The 22,604-nt window shown below is 54.8% G+C and overlaps 2 protein-coding genes across 5 annotated transcripts; both read right to left on the bottom strand.

Annotated features, from left to right (window-relative positions):
• Nucleotides 1-328: 328 nt before the first annotated feature.
• Nucleotides 329-19,759, bottom strand: CPT1C (carnitine palmitoyltransferase 1C). Of its 4 annotated transcripts, XM_028091638.2 has the most exons (20): nt 19,735-19,759; nt 19,144-19,207; nt 18,866-19,012; nt 14,269-14,408; nt 12,402-12,573; nt 12,043-12,144; nt 11,825-11,962; nt 8,240-8,317; nt 7,909-8,016; nt 7,668-7,752; nt 6,313-6,508; nt 5,993-6,175; nt 5,347-5,452; nt 3,552-3,668; nt 3,104-3,268; nt 2,729-2,863; nt 1,935-2,087; nt 1,144-1,257; nt 906-998; nt 329-648 (listed from the first exon to the last, which is right to left on the bottom strand). In XM_028091638.2, the coding sequence occupies exons 3-20, from the start codon at nt 19,004-19,006 to the stop codon at nt 463-465; spliced, it is 2,412 nt and encodes an 803-aa protein (XP_027947439.1). In that variant the 5' UTR covers nt 19,007-19,012; nt 19,144-19,207; nt 19,735-19,759; the 3' UTR covers nt 329-462. The 4 variants fall into 4 exon arrangements, with proteins under 4 accessions (XP_027947439.1, XP_027947440.1, XP_087883856.1 ...); XM_028091639.2 differs by lacking the exon at nt 3,104-3,268; XM_088027729.1 differs by lacking the exon at nt 329-648 and having other exon boundaries at nt 666-998.
• Nucleotides 19,760-20,530: 771 nt separating this feature from the next.
• ADM5 (adrenomedullin 5 (putative)) lies at nt 20,531-22,102 on the bottom strand. Its single transcript, XM_028091604.2, has 2 exons — nt 21,202-22,102; nt 20,531-20,990 (listed from the first exon to the last, which is right to left on the bottom strand). Exons 1-2 carry the CDS (start codon nt 21,303-21,305, stop codon nt 20,750-20,752), a joined length of 345 nt encoding a protein of 114 aa, XP_027947405.1. The 5' UTR covers nt 21,306-22,102; the 3' UTR covers nt 20,531-20,749.
• Between the last annotated feature and the right edge of the window lie 502 nt (nt 22,103-22,604).

Raw genomic sequence — 22,604 nt, 5'->3', positions numbered from 1 at the left:
GGGGTTCATTTGAGGGGTGTCAATTAGGGTGGGTGGAATGGCGTCAATCTTTATGTTTGGGGTGGGCAGGGGCACTGCGACCGCAGGAACTGGACTAATGAGAGTTTTGGGGGTTGTTTGACTGCGGTGGGCCTTGGATGGTTAGGTTTGGTGTGACTGGAGCTGGGAATGCAACAGAATGGGCAGGGTTGGGGGTTGTAGCTGAAACTGACTGTAACTGAGAATTCATGGTTGGGCCTGGGGCTGGAGGGGAACTTTTCTCCTCCTCCACCCTAACCCTCACCTCTGCCACCCCTGCCCAGCCCGACAGCACGGCGAACACCACACGCCCAGCTTATGCATCTTTATTGGACTAGATGTGGGATTTTCCAAACCCAAACAGGCCACCTCTGTCCTGTACCAGCCCAGGTGTAGAGACCCTCTCTCTAGCTCTTGGGGAGACCAGCTCCCTGCAGGGAGGGGTCAAAAGTTGGTGGGTTTCGTGGGTGCCCTGGAGCCCATCCTGTGGCAGGGGAGAGAGCCACCCCTGTGCCCCGTGTGCTCCTCCTGTAACCCTCTGCACCTGGGCTTAGGACGCTGCCCGTCCTGGAAGAGGGAGGCCACGTCCAACAGTGCGTCCTCAATGTGCTGCCCCAGTCGGTGGGAGTCCTGGAAGGAGAAATACGTCATGTCCAGGAGAAACTGGGAGAGGGACTCCTCCTCGGTGCTGGAAAACAAGAGGGCTGGTGTCCCTGATGTCCTGGTCTGAGGGAGGAGGGGGCTGGGGCTAGGGTTCCTGGATCGTGGGGGCAGCGGGGAGCTGGGATTCTAGACTCCTTGGTTGTAGGAGGGGAGGGAGCTAGGAGTCCAGAGCCCTGGGTCCTGAGGGAGGAGGGTACGGGGGTGTGTGTGCGACTCCGTCTCACCGTTTTTGTGCTAGATTTTTTGCTGGAGATGTGGAAGGTGACGGTGTCATCCCCCATGAAGATGTACGAAACGCCATAACCATGGTCATCGGCCTGGAGAGGGGCAGAGGGAGGGGAACCAAACAGCCTCCGGTGTCCTCCCCCCCGCCCCCCGCTAGGCCAGAGTGCAGGCCCCCAACGCCCTCATCCCTCAGGGCCCCGGGTCCAGGCAGGTGGGATCAGGCCCGGGTTCACTCACAGGCCCAAATCCACCACCAGAGGAAACATAGTCAGGGTAATTGTGGACATCAAATAGGTGGATTTGCTGAACAGGGATCTGGCTGGTGGCCAGAGGCCACTGCTCCGAGTGAACCTGAGGGACAGGAGATGGTCAAGTATGCAGTAAAGACGGACAGACCCACCGGTCCGCGCCCCCTTGGCTCGGTTCCACGCAACCCTGGCCCTTTCTGACCTCCCCTGACTGCCGATTTCCTCTAAATGGCCCGGTTTCTCTGTCCTTCCCCCCCCTGACACCCTGCCCTCCGCTCTCCTCCTTTTCGGACCACAACCCTCCTCTCCGCTTCTGCCTGATCCCGCCCTTCTCTTCGATCTTCCTGACCACGCCTCCTTTCACCCACCCTGGCCACGCCTCCTCTTCGCCCTGACCCCGCCCCTCTCTTCTCTTTCCCCCTTTTCCCCCCTCTCCACCCCCGCAGCAACTCTCTCCTCTAATACCTCCCTTTTCCTTTTTTTTTTTTTTTTTAAGATTTTGTTTATTTATCTGACAGAGAGAAACACGGTGAGAGAGAGGGAACACAAGCAGGGGGAGTGGGAGAGGGAGAAGCAGACTCCCCTCGGAGCAGGGAGCCCGATGCGGGGCTCGATCCCAGGAAGCCTGGGATCATGACCTGAGTGGAAAGCAGATGCTTAACCACTGAGCCACCTAGGTGCCCCTAATACCTCCCTTTCCCAACCTCACCCTCCTTATCCCGAAGTACCCGTCTCCTCCCGTGGTTCCCCTCTTCCCTAACCCTTTCCCTGCACCCCAACCTGGTCCAGAAAGGGCGACCGTAAGTGCAGAAATTCGGACACGATGTTGAGCGCAAAGAGGTGGCGGTCGACTCCCTGTCCGCTCATCGCTGCCTTCAGCAGAGCCTGGTGCTTTTCCACCGCCAGGCGGAACAGAGCACGGCGCTGGGGTTCCTGGGGTCCCCCGGGGAGGTCACAGGTCATGGAAAGACAGGAAGTGGGCTTACTGTTGGGGCTTGTCACATACCCCCGGCCTCAAAGGAGCTTGCAAAATCCCTGCAAGGCAGAGATATCAATTCTATTTTACAGAGGGGAAACAGGCTCAGAGAGGGGAAGTCACTTGCCCAAGGTCACACAGCAAAGCAGAATCAGGTGGGTTCCCAGGTCTGCCTGATATAGGGCCCCAACTCCTTCCATTGAGCCAGAATAGGTAGGGGGTAGGGGGAGCAGAGATACCCGGGGGGTTCTGAGTAGAGAGGTTATATAGGGACTACATGGAAGGGTACAAATGGAAGTCACAAGGTCACATAGAGGTTAAATAATCAAAGAGAGCTACATTGTGGAACCAAGGATCCCTGTTGGGTACCCCCCAGTGCCCTATGTGACCCCCATTAAAGCATGTATTGCACTACGCTGAAATATCTCTGTCTCTCCCCACCAGTGAGTTCCTTGAGGTCAGAGACCAGGTCTGGTTCCTCCTTTGTCCATAATGCCCATCGTGGGGCCTGGGCCTCAGAAGGTGCTCCAAAAATATTTGCAAATATAGGAATGAGTATATGGAAATGACCAAAGCCTCAAATGAGGCCTACACCCACTGTTTTCTCTTTGTCCTCCATGGCTCTCACGAAGTTGCAGGCCTCCCTCGTGCAAGACCGCACCGTCTCTGTCCGGCCTTCCAGGAACAAGCGAGTCATGGTCGACTCATAAGTCAGGCAGAATTCACCCCTGTCCTGGGGGACAAGGAAGAGAGGAGCCTGTCAGCTGGTCTCTGGAAATCTTCAGAGACTCGACCCGCCTCTGTGTAGACCTCCCTCCTCCTCCTGCTTGGGGAATGTGTGGTTGGGAGAGAGAAATCACGATGGCGGACCCACAAGGGCAATGACCAGGAAGAGTCACTAAAGGGACTGACAAGGCAGGCCCAGGGGAACCAAAGTCCTGGCAAGGGGCTGAGGTCGAGGGCCCCAACTGACCCGGAAGTGGGCCAGCTGCAAGGCCACCTGGATGAAGCTGTCTGAAGAGAGGTGGCAGCGTTTGATGAAGCTCTTGCCAAAGTGGGAGAAAGGGAAGACGTGGCAGTCAATGTTTCCAGACAAGGTCTTGGCTCCCCTCAGGGCTAGAGAGATGGACAGACGGATCTGCCAGAGGAGGAGGGAGGGAGGGATGGCTGGGGTTATGGATGGGGTAGGGTTAGAGCCGGGAGTGGGGCTGGAAGTGGAGGTGGGAACCGAGTCAGGGTAGGGGTGGAGTGCAGAAATGAATGAACATGTCCCTGAAGGGCTGGATTAAGGATGGAGGTCAGGTGGGACCGGGGTTGGGGAAGCATGGGGTTGGGATTAAGTTTGGAGGTGGGGATGAGTTTCGAGTCACAGCCAGGGGGATTTGGGTACTTGGAGGAGAGGCCCCAAAGCCCCGTCTCACCTTTTCTGGAAGGTCCCAGTGTAGCCGCTGGGGCTGGGGCAGCGACGACTCAGGATGCCCCTTGCAGTGGCCATCTGCCGAGTAGCCCAGCTGAAAACATTCCGTGGCCAGAGTGAACTGTGTACAAACGGAGGCTGTCAGAGCCCCTTCCTCCCTCTGGGCTGAGAGCCATCTAACCAGGGACTTCTTTTCATAAGTCCCTTCTGGGGCCTGGGGGTGGGGGAAGGGGGGGCAGTCCCTGAGAAACAGAAACCTCTGATGTTCACAGGTGGGTTCTCAGGTTCAAGTTCACTGAGAGCGGGACCAATACTAACGCTCAGCGGGTGCTTACTGACCCTTTGCTTCTGACTGGTAGATAAAGAGCCATCAACGGCTGCCCCAGCCCTCCCAAGACACACCCCCCCACCACCTCCACCAGGATCCTGAGATGGGAGAGTTAGAGCCGAGCACAGTATGGACCTCCAGAGGGGTCCGCCTCCATTCTGATTGGGTACTGCCCACGCCCTGCTGGTTGTTAAATATTTTCTTATTTTTTTAAGACTTTATTTATTTAGGGGCACCTGGGTGGCTGAGTCATTAAGCGTCTGCCTTCGGCTCAGGTCATGATCTCAGGGTCCTGGGATGGAGCCCCGCATCGGGCTCCCTGCTCCGCGGGAAGCCTGCTTCTCCCTCTTCCACTCCCCCTGCTTGTGTTCCCCTCTCTCGCTGTCTCTCTCTGTCAAATAAATAAATAAAATCTTTAAAAAAAAAGATATTATTTATTTGAGAGAGAGAGAGCATGAGCAGGGGGAGAGGGAGAAGCAGACTCCCCACTGAGCAGGGAGCCTGCCGCAGGGCTCGATCCCAGGACCCCGAGATCATGACCTGAACAGAAGGCAGATGCTTAACCGATTGAGCCCCCCAGGCGCCCCTTGTTAGTGTAAATCAGCGCTGATGGAGCACTTACCACCCGCCAGCCTTCCACTTAATTCTCACAATAACTTAGGAAGAAGGGATTCACATCCCCATTGCAATGTTAGAAACATATCAGGAGAAGAACACCTCACTTGGGGCCTTGGAGTTTCCAATGATCTATACCATACTCTATGTGACATCTCTTCATTCAAAGCCAATGTGCAGAGACCTCATGTTGACAAGAAGGGTCTAAGGGGTCTGAGGTTCAACCGAATTGACAGTTTCACTTAGCAGTATCATCAAAGGGGGAAAATTCTCATTTGTGAAACAGGCACAGAAGAGTCAGTACTTAACCAGGGCTGCTCCTAAGATCTCAAAGGGGCCTCTCTTCCCCTCATACACACCAGATCCCACCCTGGGCCCCATCCAACACCTCGTGTAACGCTATGGAAGAGTGGGAACCTGGTAGGGTACAGGCACCACCCTCTATGATTTAGGGACTAAATAAAATAGAGAAAATAGAGATGCTATGGTTCCTAGGATTGGATGGGAGCTTCCAGATCAAAGAAAATCCAACCCTTTCATCTGATGAAGGAAGAATCAAGGCTCAGAGGAAGGGAGTCATTTGCCCGAGGTCACACAGCACTCTGGAATCACATTCTTGCTCTGCAACTGCTGGCTTGGTGATTCTGGGCAAATCACTTCCCTTCTCTGAGCCCCAACTACCCATCCATCAAAAGAAGGTCATAATCCCAGACACCCTTTTCTTTGCTGGGCGACTCCGGTCTCATCTTTGCCTGTCTGAGCCTCTGTCTTCCCTCTGGGTGTAAGGCCCTGGAGAGGAAGATCTTTGGAAATGGGGCCGATGGTCCCCAGGGCGGGGGTGGGCTGGCCGTCCTACCTCCCACATGTGTCCTGAGATGGGGCAGTCGGCCCACGAATGCTCCACGCTGAGGCCCAGCTTCCCGTTGGAGAAGACAATTAGAGTGAAGGATTTGTCAAACCAGCTACAGGGGGAGAATTCAAAGTGGTCACCAAGGGGCCAAGAGCGAACTCAGGTGCTCTCTGTGGAACGTAGGAGTGTCAGGGTGGATGGATTTTTCTGGAACCAGAGGCTGGGGGTCTCCACCAGGCGGTCTAGATGGTTTCTGAGGCATGTCTAAGGCTTGGGAAATTGGAAGATTTTGAGGGAACATACCAAGAAAGGGTCAAGGTTCCCAAGGAGCTGAGAGGTTAGGGGGACTCTTCTGGGAACCTCAGAAATCAGAGTGATGCCTGGGGTGCATCTAGGAAGTTGTCTGAGGATCTCTAGGTAGGAAGTCCCAGGGTGCCTGCATGAAAAGGATTCTGTGGTTCTGAGCCTAAGGTCCCCAGGCTTGGGGTTCTGGCTTTGGGGGTCTCTAGGTTTGAAGGTCCAGGTTTGGGGTTTGGTGGTCCTCAGATCTGGGGTCCAGGGTCTGCTTGTCTAGTGCCCAGAGTCCTAGGTCTGGATACTGGGTTCTGGGGTCACCAGTTGGGGTGAGGTTCAAGTCCAGGGGCTGACTCACCGGTCATGGCCCCTGCCAGCCAGTAGGGCACGGGCATAGGCATCCAGTGAAGCTGCGGGGTCTTCCCTGGTGAGGCCTGCAGGCTCCGAGTCCAGTGATACAAAGAAGGCAGCTCCTTCCACGGCCTCCAAGGCATCCTTGGCCTGGATCTTCAAGGAACTCCGCACCTGGGCCCACACATCCCTGGGGAGGGGGAGGGGCTGGGACACGTGCCTGAGCCCACACACCCTGCCCAGCCTCTTGCCTGGCCCCGCAGCTTGCCTTTCCCCAACCTCCAGAGGCTGGCTACGCGGTCGGGAACCCTGAGCTCTTACTCTCACCTGGGTGCGGCGGTCAGGGCAGCCAGATGCTCCTCCTGGGGGCAGGCGGGGGAGGGGTCGTCCAGGATTCGCTGGAACTGCTGCTCCAGGGCCCGCGGGGAGAGCAGGCCGCTTTGGGAGTGGGTCCCCACGCGGAAGAATCGGCCTCGGTGGAAGACGGCCACGTGTCGGCTGTCCCGGAGATGGCGGATGTGGTCTAGGGGTGGGGTGGGCAGAAGGGCGGACGGCAGGAAGGTCAGACACACTGCAAGAATAAGCACCATTTAGGGCGCCTGGGTGGCTCAGTTGGTTCAGTGTCTGACTCTTGGTTTTGGCTCAGGTCATGATCTCAGGGTCCTGGGATCCAGCTGCTCTAGGCTCCACATTCAGCAGGGAGTTGGCTTGGGATTCAGTCCCCCTCCCTCCCCCTCCTCCTCTGCTCCTCCCCCTGCTAGCAGCGCGCGCGCACACACACTCTCTCTCTCTCTCTCTAAAATAATTTTTTTTTTTTTTAGGGGCGCCTGGGTGGCTCAAATGGTTAAGCGTCTGCCTTCGGCTCAGGTCATGATCCCGGGGTCCTGGGATGGAGCCCCGCATCGGGCTCCTGGCTCAGCCAGGAGCCTGCTTCTCCCTCTCCCTCTGTCTCCCTGCTCATGCTCTCTCTCTCTGTATCTCAAATGAATAAATAAAATCTTAAAATAAATAAATAAGTAATTTTTTAAAAGATTATTTATTTATTTATTTGACAGAGACACAGCGAGAGAGGGAACACAAGCAGGGGGAGTGGGAGAGGGAGAAGCAGGCCTCCCGCGGAGCAGGGAGCCCGATGCGGCGCTCGATCCCAGCACACTGGGACCATGACCTGAGCGGAAGCTTAATGACTGAGCCCTCCAGGTGCCCCTCTCTAAAATAAATTTTAAAAATAAGAACCATTTATTAGGCATGTCCTGTATGGCTTGCACTGGTTTTTTTTTGTTTTGTTTTTTTGTTTTTTTAGATTTATTTATTTGACAGAGCGAGAGAGCACAAGCAGGGAGAACAGTAGAGGGAGGGGGAGAAGCAGGCCCCCCATGCGGAGCTCAATCCCAGGACCCTGGGATCAAGACCAGAGCGGAAGACAGACGCTTAACCATCTGAGCCACCCAGGCGCCCTGGCTTGCACTGTTCTAAACACTCATTTAATCCTCTCCACCCTATGTACCAGTATTATCCCATTTTAGAGATGAGAAAACTAAGGCTCAGAGAGGGTAGTCACCGACCCAAGGTCACACAGCTAGGGAGCGATGCGATGGCGCTGGGATTCGAGCCCAGGAGAACATGCTCTCAACCACTACACTGTGATGCCTCTGTCAGTGAGGACGCAAGAGGAATCTCACCTTTTGGGATGCCGGGAATGCGTGTGGTATTGAATATCTTCTCATACTGGGCAGAGCACAAGGGCCGCATTCCCATCAGCAGAGTCTGCAAGAGACCACGGGCTCCGGAGGACGCTGCCTCCCAGGACCCACTTGGCCTCAAGGCCATAGGACCACAGGCTCCGTCCCCAGCCCACAGGTGGGGGTGGGGGAGGGGCGCTCTGTCCCCAGCCCATGGTTTGGGGGGGTGGGGTGCTCTTACAGGCAGGATCTCCTGGCGGTTCAGGCGGTGGCGGTATAGGAGGAGGGCATGGACTGCGTTCCCAGCACGAGCGGCCTGCACTGGTGTGGGAGTGACGTACAGGAAGTCCTGGGGGCCAGCCGAGGGGATGGCAAAACGCCTGGGGTCAGGTTTGGCCCCCTGATCGGGGGCCCGGATCCCAAACCCAGATCCTGACCCCCAACAGGCGGCGAGATGGTGAAGTAGACTCTGATTGGGGTCACTGACCCTAAACCCCATTTTCTACAGAGACATTCCAACCTTAGCCCCGGGGAGCTAGGAACACAGCCCCTCCCCAGCTTTCTCCCCTCACCATCATGTAAAAGTTGCTGTTCACCATCAGCGGGTGCCGGGAGCGCAGGTACACAAATTCTTCCCACCAGTCACTGACCTAGGAGTGGGGCAGAGAGATGTGAGACTGGGGCAGCTGCCGCCAAGGTGGCGGCGGGGGGCGGGGCGATGGGAGTGGCAAGACCCCCAAGACTTTGCTGTGTCAAACGGGGAGGGTGGAGCTCAGTGAAGGAGGTCATCGTGATCAGTAACTAGCAGTAACCTAGAAGTCCATCAGTTGGGGATCAGTTAGCTAAACCGTGCTACACTCATGTTCTGGAATACTACCAAGCTCTTAAAAAAGAATAAGGTGCAGGGGCGCCTGGGTGGCTCAGTCTTTAAGCGTCTGCCTTCGGCTCAGGTCATGATCCTAGGGTCCTGGGATCGAGCCCCGCATCGGGCTCCCTGCTCCGCGGGAAGCCTGCTTCTCCCTCTCCCACTCCCCCTGCTTGTGTTCCCTCTCTCGCCGTGTCTCTCTCTGTCAAATAAATTTAAAAAAAAAAGAAAGAAAAGAAAAAAAGAATAAGGCGCATCTATATTACTGCCACAGAATGAGCAAGCACCGAGACACGCTGCCAACTGAAAAAAGCTAGGCGCACAACAATATATGTGAAATGATCTCATACGAGATTTAAAAAAATAAATTTTTTTATTTTTTTGGCCCACTGAGACCCAAGTGTCCATCAACAACAGACAAATGGACAACTAAAGTGTGTTCTATCCATACAATAGAATTTTTTTTGTTTTAAGATTTTATTTGTGGTTTTTTTTTTTTAAGATTCTATTTATTTGAGAGAGAGTGAGTGAGAGAGCGCACAGGCAGGGGGAGTGGCAGGCAGAGGGAGAAGCGGACTCCCTGAGGAGCAAGGACCCCGATTTGGGGCTCGATCCCAGGATCCCGGGATCATGACCTAAGCCGAAGGCAGATGCTTAACCGACTGAGCCACCCAGGCGCCCCAGGATTTTATTTTTAAGTCATCTCTACACCCAACATGGGTCCTGAACTCACAACCCGGAGATCAAGAGTCATATGCTGCACTGACTGAGTCAGCCGGGCGCCCCTGCAATGGAATGTTAATATAAAAAGGAATGAAAATGGGGCGCCTGGGTGGCTCAGTGGGTTAAGGGTCTGCCTTCAGCTCAGGCCATGATCTCAGGGTCCTGGGATCGAGCCCCGCATCGGGCTCCCTGCTCAGCGGGGAGCCTGCTTCTTCCTCTCTCTCTGACCCTCCCACCCACTTGTGCTCTCTCTCTCAAATAAATAAAAATCTTAAATAAAAATAAATAAAAAGGAATGAAAATCTGATGTGCACTACAACATGGATGCACCCTGAAAGCATCATACCTGGTGAAATGAATCCGACACAAAGGGACAGATCGTGTATGATTCTACTTATACGAAAAATCTAAAATAGGTCAATTCCTAGAGGTAGTAAGTAGACTAGAGGTTACCTGGTACTTTGGGGAAGTGGGAATGGGGATGCGTTGCCTTATTGGTACAGAGTTTCTGTTTGGGATGAAGAGTTCTAGAAACAGATTGTCGTGATGGTTCCACGACATTGCGGATGTACTTAATATCACCGAATTGCATACTTAAAAATGGTTAAAATGGTAAATTTTATATTATGTCCGTTTTGCCACAATAAAAATTATGTATATCTATGTTACATATATTTTACGTGGTATATTAAATATACTTCTATAAGTCATAAAATATACAATCATATTATATATTATACAATTTAAAATTACATATAATATATAAAATTTATATAACAAATTAAAAATATAGATAAAAAGTCTGTGATAAGACAGCACTGTGTCAGACTTTAGTTGGCCTTCTTTTTTTTTTTCTTTGTTGTACTTCAGATGATGGGGTATGTTATGATGGCAGAGCCTCAGAGGTACGATGACATATATACATTGTGTGTGTGTGTGTGTGTGTGTGTGTGTGTGTGTGTGTCCGGGCATGCATGAGCGTATGTTTTGGCACAGAATCTGGCCCAACAGCTTGAAGGGGGAAAAAAAAAAATGTAAAACTTAAGGCCTGGCTTCCCTCCTACCCCTCCAGACACCACTCAGTCCCCTCCACGGAGCTTGTCTGACTGACCTTTCCATGTTGCTGCCCCTTGGGGCTCTGCCCCAGATCCTCTCCCCTTCCAAGTCCAACGTTTCAATTTCCTTCTGCAGCTGAAGGTCCCGTTTGCTGTCACCCAGGCCTCTTTCCTGAGCCCCCACTCAGGGATCCGGCTGCCCCAGGGCATCTCCTCTGTACCCCTCAGGCACCCCCATGGAGCTCAGTGCCTTCACCGCAAAGCTGCTCCCCTTCTCCCCATCTCGGAGAGAGCCCTGCAGTCCCTCCCACACCAGGTGAGGCCATGGGTGCCATCCTCACCATCTCCCCACCCCCAGCCCCACCCTCCTGCCTCGACTCTGCCTCACCCCCCGGTCTGTCCTCCCCCCGCCCACGTCCTCACCCTAATACCCTCTCCAGCCTCCCAGCCTCCAGGGTCTCCCCTCCGGTCTTTCCCAGATGGGCAGAGCTGATCCTGACTCTTCCCTGTTCAGAATCCTCCCATGGCTCCTTGGCGCCCCCTAGAAAAAGCCCAAGGTCCTCAGCTGGAGTTCAGGCCTCTCCCCACCACTCCACCGTCACCTCTCATGAGGATCACCCTTCAATCCTTTGTTCCAGCCACAGGAAAGCCCTCCGTGTTCCCAACACATGCCCTACAAGCTCCCTATTTCCTCACCTCTGCTCAGCCCTCTCCCTCCTACCAACCTGGACAGGTTCGAGTTCCGTCCAACCCTCAGGGCTCAGCCCTAAGAACTGCTCCTCCTGGAAACCTAATCCTCTCATCCGGTCAGACCATCCCACGCCCCCAGACACTCGCACCACCCTATGTGTCTTTATTGCTACCTGCACCTCATCTCATCCCACGCTGCCCGCCAGCTATTTATGACTCCCTACATAATAAAAGGCCTGTAAGCCCTGATTTGGGTGAACTGCCGTCTTGTTCTGTGCCTCAGTTTCCCAAGAAGCTCAAGTCAGAGTACTACCAAAGGCCTAGCTCCTCAACTCAGAAGCCCATTTGGGGGACGTGCCCTCACGCAGAAGGAGGGGGTAAAACGAGAACAACTCTGGGGGCGGAGGCTCAAAATGTTTTTTGCCTTCTGCCAGGGGAGGGCTGAAATGTTGGCTAAGTCCTGGAATTGTGGTTGCAGTCCTGGAGGGTTGGGGGCGGGGCTGTGGATGTGGGCAGGCCCTGGAGGCGGGGCTTAGGGTATTGAAGTCAGGCTCAGAATGTCGGAGCATGGCGTGGGGAGGCTCAGCATGTAGGCACATGACGATGGGGTTCAGAATATTGGAGAGTAGGAGGAGCAAGTCGGGGCATCTGGGGTTGGGTTTATACTATGGGAGCGTGGGGGCGGGGCTCAGAATATAGAGCATGGGGCGGGGCTCAAAAATGTTCAAGCGCCGCAGGGCCTGGGGGCGTGGGGCGGGGCGGGGCCTAGACCTACAGGTTAGGAAGGAGCCTCAGAACCTTGCGGATCCGGGTGTGGGACTCACGTAATTGGACGCCCACCAGGACTTGAGCTGCAGGTACCACTGCAGCAGCGACGCCTGCAGCCTCAGGAATTCCTGCGCGAGGACTGACGTCCAGTCGAAGTCCTCGTCGGAGAGGATGGGCCGGACAGATTCCAGGTACTGAGGGGCAAGGAGCAGAGGGTAGGTCACGCCCCCGGCCGCCCCCCCCCGCCCCCGGTGGAGGTCCCAGGCAGGCCCACCTTGCGCACGGTGTCCTGCACCGAGGGCACGGGCTGGCGTGGCAGGGAGCGCTGGTAACTGAAGAGCATTGTTTTGCGGCCGGAGAAGATGCGGACCAGGGCCTGGAGGGAAGCGGGAATTAGTGGGTCGTTACACCCCTCCCTGGGGTTGGGGACCAGGGTCGGGGGTGATGTGGTAACCTACAGAGAGAATGGGGTAGAGACCCAGAGGAAGTGGGGACACAAACCCAGGAGGAGGAATAGAGACCAGAGAGAGGTGGACAGGGTCCCAAAAAGGTGGGGGCAGAGACCAGAGAGAAGGAGACAGAGAAGTGGGTCCCCGGAGGGCCTGAGCAGGGAGGGCTCTGCCCCTCACATACCAGCCAGGTCTTGGTGGGGGAGGACATGGCTCCGTGGGGTTCAAGGAGCCAGCCATGGTAGGACAGAAGCAGCCTCAGGGCCACGTGAAGGGTAAAGATCAGGGCTCCCCACAGACACGAAGCAAACAGCGCTGCGGCCAGGACTCCCCGGAGCCTGTGGTGCTCTCCACCCCTGGGAGTGAAAGAGAAAACGGGCCTGGGTCTCCCGGCCTCAGAACGGCCCTCCCCCCCGACCCCACCCAGCCGCTGCTCCTCCGATTGTTCTCTGACCCTGGTCTTTTGACTCGGGGCCTTATCTTCTAGAATTGGAGTCAGTCATGGAAATCCCTTTTCCTCCCTTGTAAAGTAGGCATGGATCCTCTCTCTATGCCACCCCTTCTCCCCCCGGGTTCGTGAGGACACCAAAGCTCCTAAAATCAATTCCCATGGAAACTGATAGGTACTTAATAAGTGGGAGCTGGGTTTTTTGTTTTTTGTGTTTTTTTTGAAGGGACACACATTTGGGGCGCCTGGGTGGCTCAGTTGGTTAAGCATCTGCCTTCAGTTCAGGTCATGATCCCAGGGTCCTCTGGGATCAAGTCCCATGTCGGGCTCGCTGCTCAGTGGGGAGTCTGCTTCTCTCTCTCCCTCTGCTCCTTCTCCCCTCATGTGCTCTCTCTCTCTCAAATAAATAAATAAAATCTTAAAAAAAAAAAAGAAAAAGAAGAAGGGACACACTTCTCTCTCCCAACAATCAAATTCTACTCTAAAGCAGTGGTTCTCAAAGTGTGGCCCTTAGCCCAGCAGCATCCGAAGGGCCTGGAAGCTGGTTGGAAATGCAAATCCCCGGGCCCCACCCAGAGCTACTAAAACAGAATCTCTTGGGGGTGGGGCCCTGCCATCAGTGTTTTAACGAGCCTCCCAGGTGGTTCCAATACACACTCAGGTTTAAGAAAACGTTGATCTGCTGATCGACAACTACCGTAGATCAACATGTGTGCAAAGTGGCAATCAGACGTGTGAGCAAGGCCACCGGAGGACTTGGGGGGGGAAGTTACTTCCCCTCTGAACACTGGATAAATCTAGCCTTCCTGGAAATTCCTACCTCTGATTCTGGGTCTGCCCTTTGGAACTATCTGTACAAAACCTGAACCTTCATCCCCAGGAGGACTAAGCCAAGAATTAGAACCATTAGAACCTGTCACTTCACCTGCACCTGGCTTCCAAAACTTTCTCCAAAATGACAATAATACAACCACTCTCATTTAGTAACCTCCTGGCCCTGTACTGAATGGATCACATGCATGCTTTTTTAAAAAAGGATTTTATTTATTTATTTATTTATTTATTTATTTATTTATTTATTTAATTTACTTAAGTAGGCTCCATGTTCAACGTGGGGCTCGCACTCACGACCCTGAGGTCAAGCGTCGCATGCTCCACCTACTGAGCCAGCTGGGTGCCCTTCCATGTGCATGCTTTTGTTTCATTCTCCCAACCACCCTAGGAAGCAATTATTATTACCTACAATTTATAAATGAAGACTGACAAGAGAACGGTGAAGTCTCTTGCCTAAGACTACACAACTGGAGCCCAGCAGAGCTCCTACTTTTGTCAGTGCATATATAACCATATCTGGACGTTTTCTAGCTTGTCAGTGTCCCTCTTAGCAAGAAAGGGATGAAATCACCTCCATTTTCCTCGTGCTGTACCTTTATAATCTGACCCAAAGTGAATCTCAGAGGTTACTTTTCTTTTTTATTTATTTATTTGTTCATTTATGTATTTTTGAGGTTACTTTTAGCAGGCATGCCACACTAATAGAGAAACTCACTGGGTGGAGGGAGAGGCATTAGGGAGGTTACTCAGTGCAGGTGGGGGAGCTCACCAGTCTGGCAGCAACTCTTTGATCTTTTCCATCAGTCCTAGAGAAGGATCCAGCTGGAGGAACCAGGCGAGCTGGATTGCACTGAAGAGGAAGAGCCAGCTGAGCGGGCTGGCGGGGAACACACCAGTGAGAAAGTCATTCTGTGGGGAGGAAAGGGCACCCATTCAATCAATTATCCCTCCTCTGAGCACAATTCTTAGATATTGACAGAGTACCCAGTGTGTGCTGAACCCCAAGCTGGGTGTTCAAGACCCAGTGGGAACCAGACAGATCTGGGTCCTGCCCCCTCAGGGAGGTGAGTCAGGAATGAAGCGAGTGCCAGTGGACATAAAGCAAGGCACAGGAGCCCTGCAGAGGCAGGTTGCTCAAGTTGAAGGAGTCAGGGAGGGTTCTCTGGAGGTTAGTCTCAGGCAAAATGATCCCCCGTATACAGCAGGGTCTGGAGCTCGGTAGGCCTTCTAGAACTACATGGCCATGGAATGAATGAAAGTCATGGGCTACTAACCAGACTCCCAGGGAAGTGTCATGGAGATAACTAACACTTAACCAAGTCTCATGACCAAGCACCTTCTACAAGGATGAGCTCTTAAAATCCCCCCAACAGCCCTGTGAGGTGGGTACTTAGTGATCTCATTTTACGAAAGAACGCTTAGGTTCAAGGTCACACACCACGATAAGAGCTACTGTTAGTGGGGGTATCGGCATCAGGGCTCAAGAAACCACGTTCTCTCTTTTCCCCCACATTTAACCAACAGGAAAGCCTCAGAGATCGTGCTTTAGAACTTGGGCTCTGGAGCCCTGGGCTTAAAATCCCTGCTCTGTCACTAACAAGCTAAGTGACCGCAAACAAGTGGCTTCCCCTCTCCGTCTCAGTTTCCTCATCTGTAGAATGGGAACAATCCCAGCACAGGGCTCATAGTGCTGTCACGAGGGTGGGATGAGAAAATGGCCTTCCACAAATGCTGATTGCAGTCCTACAGCAGTGACAAGAAGACAGCAAGAGTCCTGCTCTCCTGGGGGACAGAGACAGTAGATACCCAAAAGGATTTAGGGTAGTGTGACAGATGGCAGTAGGGACTATGGAGAAAAATAAAGCCAAGGGGGCTGGCAGGAGGGCGAATTGCATAGCTCAGAGCCAGGCACACAGTAGGCGCTCAGTAAACATGATTACAATGACCCTTTCTATTGCTACTCTGCTTCTTGTTGGGGATTTATTCACTTGACGATCTTTCTTTGGTTTGGCCAGCAAAGCTTACAGGCAAACGTGGTGCTTTCGTTGTTTAGGATTTCTTTCTAAGAGAAGCTGCTGGCTCCTTTATCTGGTGCTCTGGATTGTCATAGAACAGGGGCTTTGTAATAACAGGAAATGTCCCCGGAGCACTTCCCAAGGACCAGGCGCATCAATAAATCATCTCATTGCCCTGTTCCTCAGTAAGGTAGCAGTAAATACCGTTATGTCCATCGCTTGGGTGAAGAACACCAAGAAGAGAAGAGGTTGGAAGAACTTGTCCAAAGCCACAGAGGGTCCAAAGTCAACCCCTCAAATCATCCAGATGCCTCAGGACCCTAATGCAACAGGATGCACTGCAAGGTGCCACATCTCGTATGCATTTGGAAACCAACTCAGGAATCCCTCTGACCTCCTGCTGATGAATGACCCACATGGATGCTGTGCCACTTGCTTGGCCCAAATGACCCACTGCACATAATCCACGACAGCCCCGTGGCATAGGTCCTGCCCAGGAGAGCAGGCATGGGCGTGGGCACCACAGCCGGACTAATTCTAGCTCTGCCTCTTAGCAGCTATGTGACCTCGGGAAAGTGAAAAAGCCCTTCTCTGGGCCTCTGTTCCCTCATCTGTAAAATGGGACTAATAATAGGTCTACCTTAGATGGTTATAAGGGGCATCAAGTGAGCAATAGGTTTATTTTTATTTTTAAAAGATTTTAGTTTTGGGGCGCCTGGCTGGCTCAGTCGTTGAGCATCTGCCTTCGGCTCAGGTCATGATCCCAGGGTCCTGGGATCGAGCCCCGCATCGGGCTCCCTGCTCGGCGGGAAGCCCGCTTCTCCCTCTGCCACTCCCCCTGCTTGTGTTCCCTCTCTCGCTGTCTCTCTCTCTCTGTCAAATAAACAAATAAAATCTTAAAAAAAAAAAAGGTTTTAGTTTTGCATAATCTCTACACCCATTGTGGGGCTCCGACTTAGGACCCCGAGATCAAGAGTCATTCACACGCGATAACATTTAAAGGGCTTGGTGAGTGTAGAGCCCAGGATACACTAAATATTACCTAATGCGATTTGGCTCAGAGAAGTTAAGAACATGCCAGAGGGCACACAGTACCTATGTGGAACCACCAGGATCATAAAACAGCAATGTTGGACGGGTCCCTTCTGTGAGTCAGGCCTTCTGCTAAAGCCACTGATGGTTGCAACAATCCCTTGAGGGAGGGACTGTGAGGGATACCATTTTATAAATGAAGAAATTATGGAATTTCAGCCCTGTGGTTGCTGAGGGCACAGCCCTCACCCTGGGACTGTGTTCCAGGAGCTACGAGACTTCGTGGTGGCCCATGGGGTCCCACGATGGAAGAGGAAGACATAAGAGCATCAGGTGTCCAACAGGGAGAGGGGTGGCTATGTGATAGAAAGGCAAGAATGATCATTATTACAATTACCAATTTACACTAATGAGAGGGCCTGCGGGGGGGGGGGACTCAAAACTAGGGGTCAAAAAGTCAACAGCGCAGCACTAGTCAAAATCCACCTACAAGCAAAGGAATCAGAACAGCGGCTGCCTTGAGTGGGGGGCGTGCACCGGAAAAGGGCTCAAAGGAACATTCTAGAATGGTCCAGGCCAGGCTGTCTTGATAGGAAGTTGGTTACACGGGTATTGTCAAAATTCAAGGACTGTATATTTTAAAACTGCCTTTTTTCTGAAACTATATCTTAATTTTTAATACACACACTTATGTGTGTGTATGTATATGTGTCTTTATGTATTTAACCACAGGCTAATGGCCACATGGTAATGTTTTAATTGATAGATTAGCCTGAGGCCCAGGGGGTTCCCCTGCTCTTTGGAGGCGGGGGCGGGGGGGCACCTGGCTGGCTCAGTCAGTAGAGTGCGTGACTCTTGATCTCAGAGTTGTGGGTTTGAGTCCCATGTCCGGTGTAGAGATTACTTGAAAATAAAATCTTAAAAAAAAAAAACAAAACAGACAGAAACTCTTTGGGGGTCTGGGGTAGTGGCTGTTTATCCACCGGAACAGATATCTCTCTATTTTAATAACTCATAAGGTTATAGAGGTTCAATCCAGCCTGTTCAAACGTCTCAGCTTCAGGAAATCCTCCAGGGCCCGGGCCACCCCCTTATTTAGTGACAACACCCCCAAGGCTCCCTCTTTCCACCTGGCGGGCCTTACTGTTCTCCCATAGCACATGTCACGTGATCTGACATACTCCACATCTTGCTTATGTGTCCCCTTATGGCCTTCTCCTCCTACTAAATCAAGAGTTCCACAAGGGCAGGATTCTGTCTTGCTCCCTGCCATGTCCCCAGTGTCCCAAGCAGTGGCAGGCCCTTAATAAATGCTCCATAGATATCTGGCTAATGAATCAAGAACAATATTATCAAAAGCTAACACTTACTCTGCACTTGACATGGGCCAGGCGGTTCGCTCAGTGCTTATATGTAAGAAGAAGTCACTTAATCCTCGCAACTGTCCTGTGAGGGAGGTGTTATCATCACCCCCGTTTGACATGTGGGGAAACTGAGCCTCAGAGAGGCGCACTTGCCCAAGGCCACGCAGCTGGTAAGTGGCCGAGCCAGGATTCAAAGTCAGGCTTGGCCAGCCCCACAAGTGTTCAAGATTTGTGTTCACAGACAGGGAGACTCTGGATGTACGCAGGGCCATAGTTCTAGAACTGGTGACCCTGGGGGGCAGGCGTGGGCTCTGGTTAGAGGTTGGGCATGGGCATTCTAGAGCAAGGGCAACGAGCCCAGACTGGGACAGCAGGGTCTATAGGCATGGAGAAGTGTGGATCTAGACATTTGGAGGTTCACATCCCGGAACCACAGGGAAGGTGCACTGCATACCGGAGAAGGGTATTGGGGATTCAGAAGTGAGGGCAAGGAGGCGGCCCCCAGACCCAGGGGCACGGGCTGGGGGAAGAAGGGCCCTTCAGGATTGGGGTGCGGGCTGACCAAGATCTTGATCGGGTCACAGTGTTCTGAAATGAGCACCCAGTTTAGAACCTAGAGACGAAAGGGGTAGGGGAGCACCATGGGGTCTGGGGTCTGAATTCTAGAAACTAGAATTTGGGTTTGGGGGGTGTGAGGAAAAAGGGAAGTGGTCCCGGAAGTGGTGTTAAGAGAGAGGTGAATAGAGGTTCCCAGTAGGTGAGGTTGAGGGTTCCCAAGTGAGCCGGAGAACACAGAAATGGCTATTTAAGGGCTTCTGAAAGTCGACAGCAAAATTCTCAGAAGGGGGTGATAGGATCCCCTGCAGGAATCACCCAGACGCTGGAGCGGGCCTCAGGCAGCCCTGAAGCACCTAAATAGATTCCTGGAAGAAAATCAAGTCGTGGCTCTCCTCACCCAGAAACGGGAGAGGTGCCTTTTCCAGGAGCGCAGTCCGGAGAGGTAGATCTCCTGCAACACCGGGGCACTGAGCGCCATTTCGGCCCCGTCCGAGGTCGTCGAGGGTCGGAAGCCCACGGCCTGGTGCGCTTCAGCCATGTCACCCTAGAGCCCCGGGAGGCGGACAGAGGGTCATTCTCTAGGTCCCCAGCCTCAGACCCGGGAGTCCGGGCCCCCAACCCCCTCCTCCTACAGACCCAGAAATATAGGACGGCAGCTCACCCTTCCCTAATCACCTGAGGGGTCTTGAAGGACTTGGCCAGACACCTCCGGTGCTGGAGGGACGTCAGTTGGGGACCTCTGTGAACGCATAGAGAGGCAGGAGGGACAACTCGCGTTAATTCCTTTTGCTGTTCTGCTGAGAACGAGGTGCAAGGCAGGGCGCCCCTCCCCATGAAGGACTTTCAAGATTCAGGGTTGGGGGCGGGAAACAGGTCCAGGGTTGAGTTGCGGGGTCTAGAGAAAAACATCAGTCCGAGACCCATTTGAAACGAACACCTGCCGGACGTTGGCACCGTCCGCCCCATTTCCGCTTCCCATGCCAGGGCGACAGGGGGGTGGGGGGGGATGGGGTGGGGGGCAGTGGCGGGGGAGGAGCGGGGGGGGAACGTCTATAAATTCGTCCGCTCTAGGGTGGCCCATCCCCCGCACCGGGGGCTGGAGGGGATGGGGGCGGGAGCACCCTACTGCGCATGCCTCACAGCCAGGGATGCTGAGGCTGTGAGCCGATGCGAGCTTCGAGGACAAGTGATGGAGGGGCCCGCGCGCCCAACCCAAGACACAGGCCTCCAGGCCCCGCAGAAGCTCGAGCCCCTCCAAATACTTACCACGCTGAGTCAGAGGTCCGCCGATCCGATCCTGGCGACCAAGCCCGAGCACACCCCCCACCCTCGATTTCCCCCACCCTCGATTTAGAGCGCCAGACCCAAGTCTCCCACTTGCATATGTCCAATCCCAGGGCGACGAGTCCGCGACTTGGTCGTCGGGCCTCCGGAGCTCCTGGTCGCCCCCGATTATCCAACATCCAGGCACCCGGATTTCTGCCTCGCGCGTGCCTTGCCGGGTATTAGAGCCTCTGGTTTTATCCCCGCCCCCTTCCAACCCTCTGCGTTCTATCCCCGCCCCCTCGAATCCCGGCGTCCAATCCTCTCCCTCCGTTCGATTCCCTAGCCCTCAGTCTTTTTCTACTCCGCCCGATTTCTCCACCGTTGGCTTCCCGGGTTCTGAGCTGCTCCTCTCCTCCGAACCCCAGGTTCTTGGGCTTCCCACTCCGCTTTGTCTCACTCTCCTTCCTCTCTGCAAAACGAGACTCAGCTTGGAACCCACAGCCCACCTTTGGGTACACGTAAAGTCACGCGCGTGGGTATCGAGCCAGAGCGAATCAAAGTTCTACCATCCCGAGGAGGGAGGGCCGCTTTGGGGTTGGGTCGGCCCACCGAAACCGCCCACGGAAAATGCAAGCTGCACGGACTGAGTCGTGCGAAGGAGAAGCTACAGCGGATTGGATTCAAGTTAGATAGTCAGAGGGACTTCCGTGTGGGAAAAGGTGCATGGAATAAGGGGACGAATATGTGAGATACTGGGCTCAGATTGGGAGGACGGAATGGGCACAGACAAGCAGAGTCTGAAACAGGAAACTCGTTTTATTAGGCTCTGGACGTTAGTATTCTTTGTACATGCTGGGTCCGGTGTGCCCCTGGGTCCAGCCCAGATCACAGCGGGGGGAGACAGTTTTTCAGTGAGCCCAGGTGATGGAGTTAGGGGAAAAGAAACTTGGGGTCGTGGCCCCAATACACAGATGGGCAAGCTGAGGCCAGGGGCGGGCCAGGTACGTGCCTGACGTCACCCAGGAAGCTGGGCACTGCGCTGGCCTCTTTTCTTCAGGCCAAGGTCCTGGAGACGGAGCAGGACCCTGGCCTCGCGCCGACGGCGGCGCCCGTAGCTGTGGGGGTCCTGGGGCTCGCGGCCGGCCTTCCCTGAGTGCTCCTTGATGGAGGCAGAGCGGAGCCAGTATATCATCTCTGGGAGGCGGTGGGTCTGGCATGTGCCCAGGGAACAGAGGCGCCTGCGGTGCCGGGGCTGCCTGGGGAGGGAGCAGGGGAGAAGGCCGGGTTCAAACAGAATCCTCTCGAGAAAGGGGTCTCGGTGGGGTCCGGGCACCCAGAACTCCGCGACCGCAGAGGCGCGCTTACAGATCATCGTTCCACCGACGCGGGAAGCAGTGGCCTGAAGAGGGCGCACGCTCCTCGCGGGCTTCTTCCTGCCCTGTCCCCGCCGCCACCCGCCTCTCTCACCTGCCCACGGAGTCCGGGTCCCCCAGGACGGAGGAGGCGAGAAGCAACAGGAGGATGTGGGCAATCATCGTGGGGTGGGGCCGGGAGTGGTCCTCCAAACCCATGTGCGAAGCGGCCCCTCCGGGGTGCGGCTCCGCCCCCTTCCCGAGTCCGACAGTCCCCTGGAGGCCCGCTTGGGCGCCAGTCCCCCCTGCCCGGGTGGGGAAAACTGCGGCCAAGAGCCGAGGAGGCCACACCACGCCAGAAGGGGAGGCTTAGAACCCGGACCCCCACGTTCCACTCCTTGGCTTCTGAGCCCTCGCGGGTGCGGTCACACGGCGGAGCTATGACCCTGGGAGGCCTCGGGAGAGGGACCCCTTTAAGGCAGAGGGAAGAAGGGCGGGGCAGCTGACACCTGCTAGTGGTGACACAGCTTAGGGCTTCCAGGAAAGGGGTGGGGGAAGGGAGGCGCTGGGCTCCTGCGACCTCAACCTCAACCCGTTGGGGACCTCGAGGTCTCCAGGGCCGGGCTCCTTCGTGGGTTGGGCAATGCGGGGAGCGAGCACAGCCACGTCGGGTTGTAGACAAAGGGAGTCTGGGCGCTAGCACCGCGGGCGGACACCATCCCGGAAGAGGACTAGGTGTAGACGGGTGTGAAGTGCCACCAGGCCTAGGGCTCCAGCTGTACTGAAGCAGGTGGAGCCAGGGCCGTGGAAAGTCATGGCTTAGGTGATCCAGGTCCTGTGGACAGCACCCTGGGGGACCAGGGACTCCGTGCACAAGGCCCTGAGGAAGGGTCAGGTGTAGATGCCACGCCTGCAGCAGCGGCTGAACACACAGCCCCTGGGGAGCTGTCAGTGGGGCCTCTGAGTCCATCTCTGTAAAGAGGGGAGGCGGGGAGGCCCTGCTGCCCGAAGGTGGGACACCCCCCCCACCCTTGTCCCCCACCTCCAAGTCCCAAGCTAGGCTGGGGGAGGAAGCAGACGCACAAGGAATTCTATCCCCTTAACATACCCCCCCATGACTCAGTTTCCCCACCTGCAGAGGGCAGGGCAGTAGTCACTGCCAGTCAGCCCCGGCCTGGCCTTGGAGGGTCCTGGACAGGAAAAAACAGCCACACAGTGGAACAATGTGTGCACTGGGGGGGGAGGGGGAGGATGACTTTCTGGGAAACTTAAGGACCCGGCTCTGCTGGGAACCCACACCCCAACCCTCCCCCAGCCCAGCAGGGCAACCGGGGGCAGGAGCCCTGCCCAATGGGGACAAGAGGGGACAGGGCCTCAGGGGGCACGAGTGAGGGAGACTGGGGGGGGGGGCAGGGGAGCAGAGACCACCGGAGGCCAGAGCCACGGAGCAAGGCCTAGAGACACAGAGGTGGGGACAGAGACCTACAGCTACCGGCAGGTGCCATCCCAGCAGCCCCC

The sequence above is a fragment of the Eumetopias jubatus genome, unplaced genomic scaffold (genome assembly GCF_037043125.1).
Source record: "Eumetopias jubatus isolate StellerSeaLion01/CBP00866 unplaced genomic scaffold, mEumJub1_p1.0 scaffold_10, whole genome shotgun sequence".
Classification (NCBI taxonomy): Eukaryota; Metazoa; Chordata; class Mammalia; order Carnivora; family Otariidae; genus Eumetopias; species Eumetopias jubatus.
This window is presented reverse-complemented; position numbering and strand designations above follow the sequence as displayed.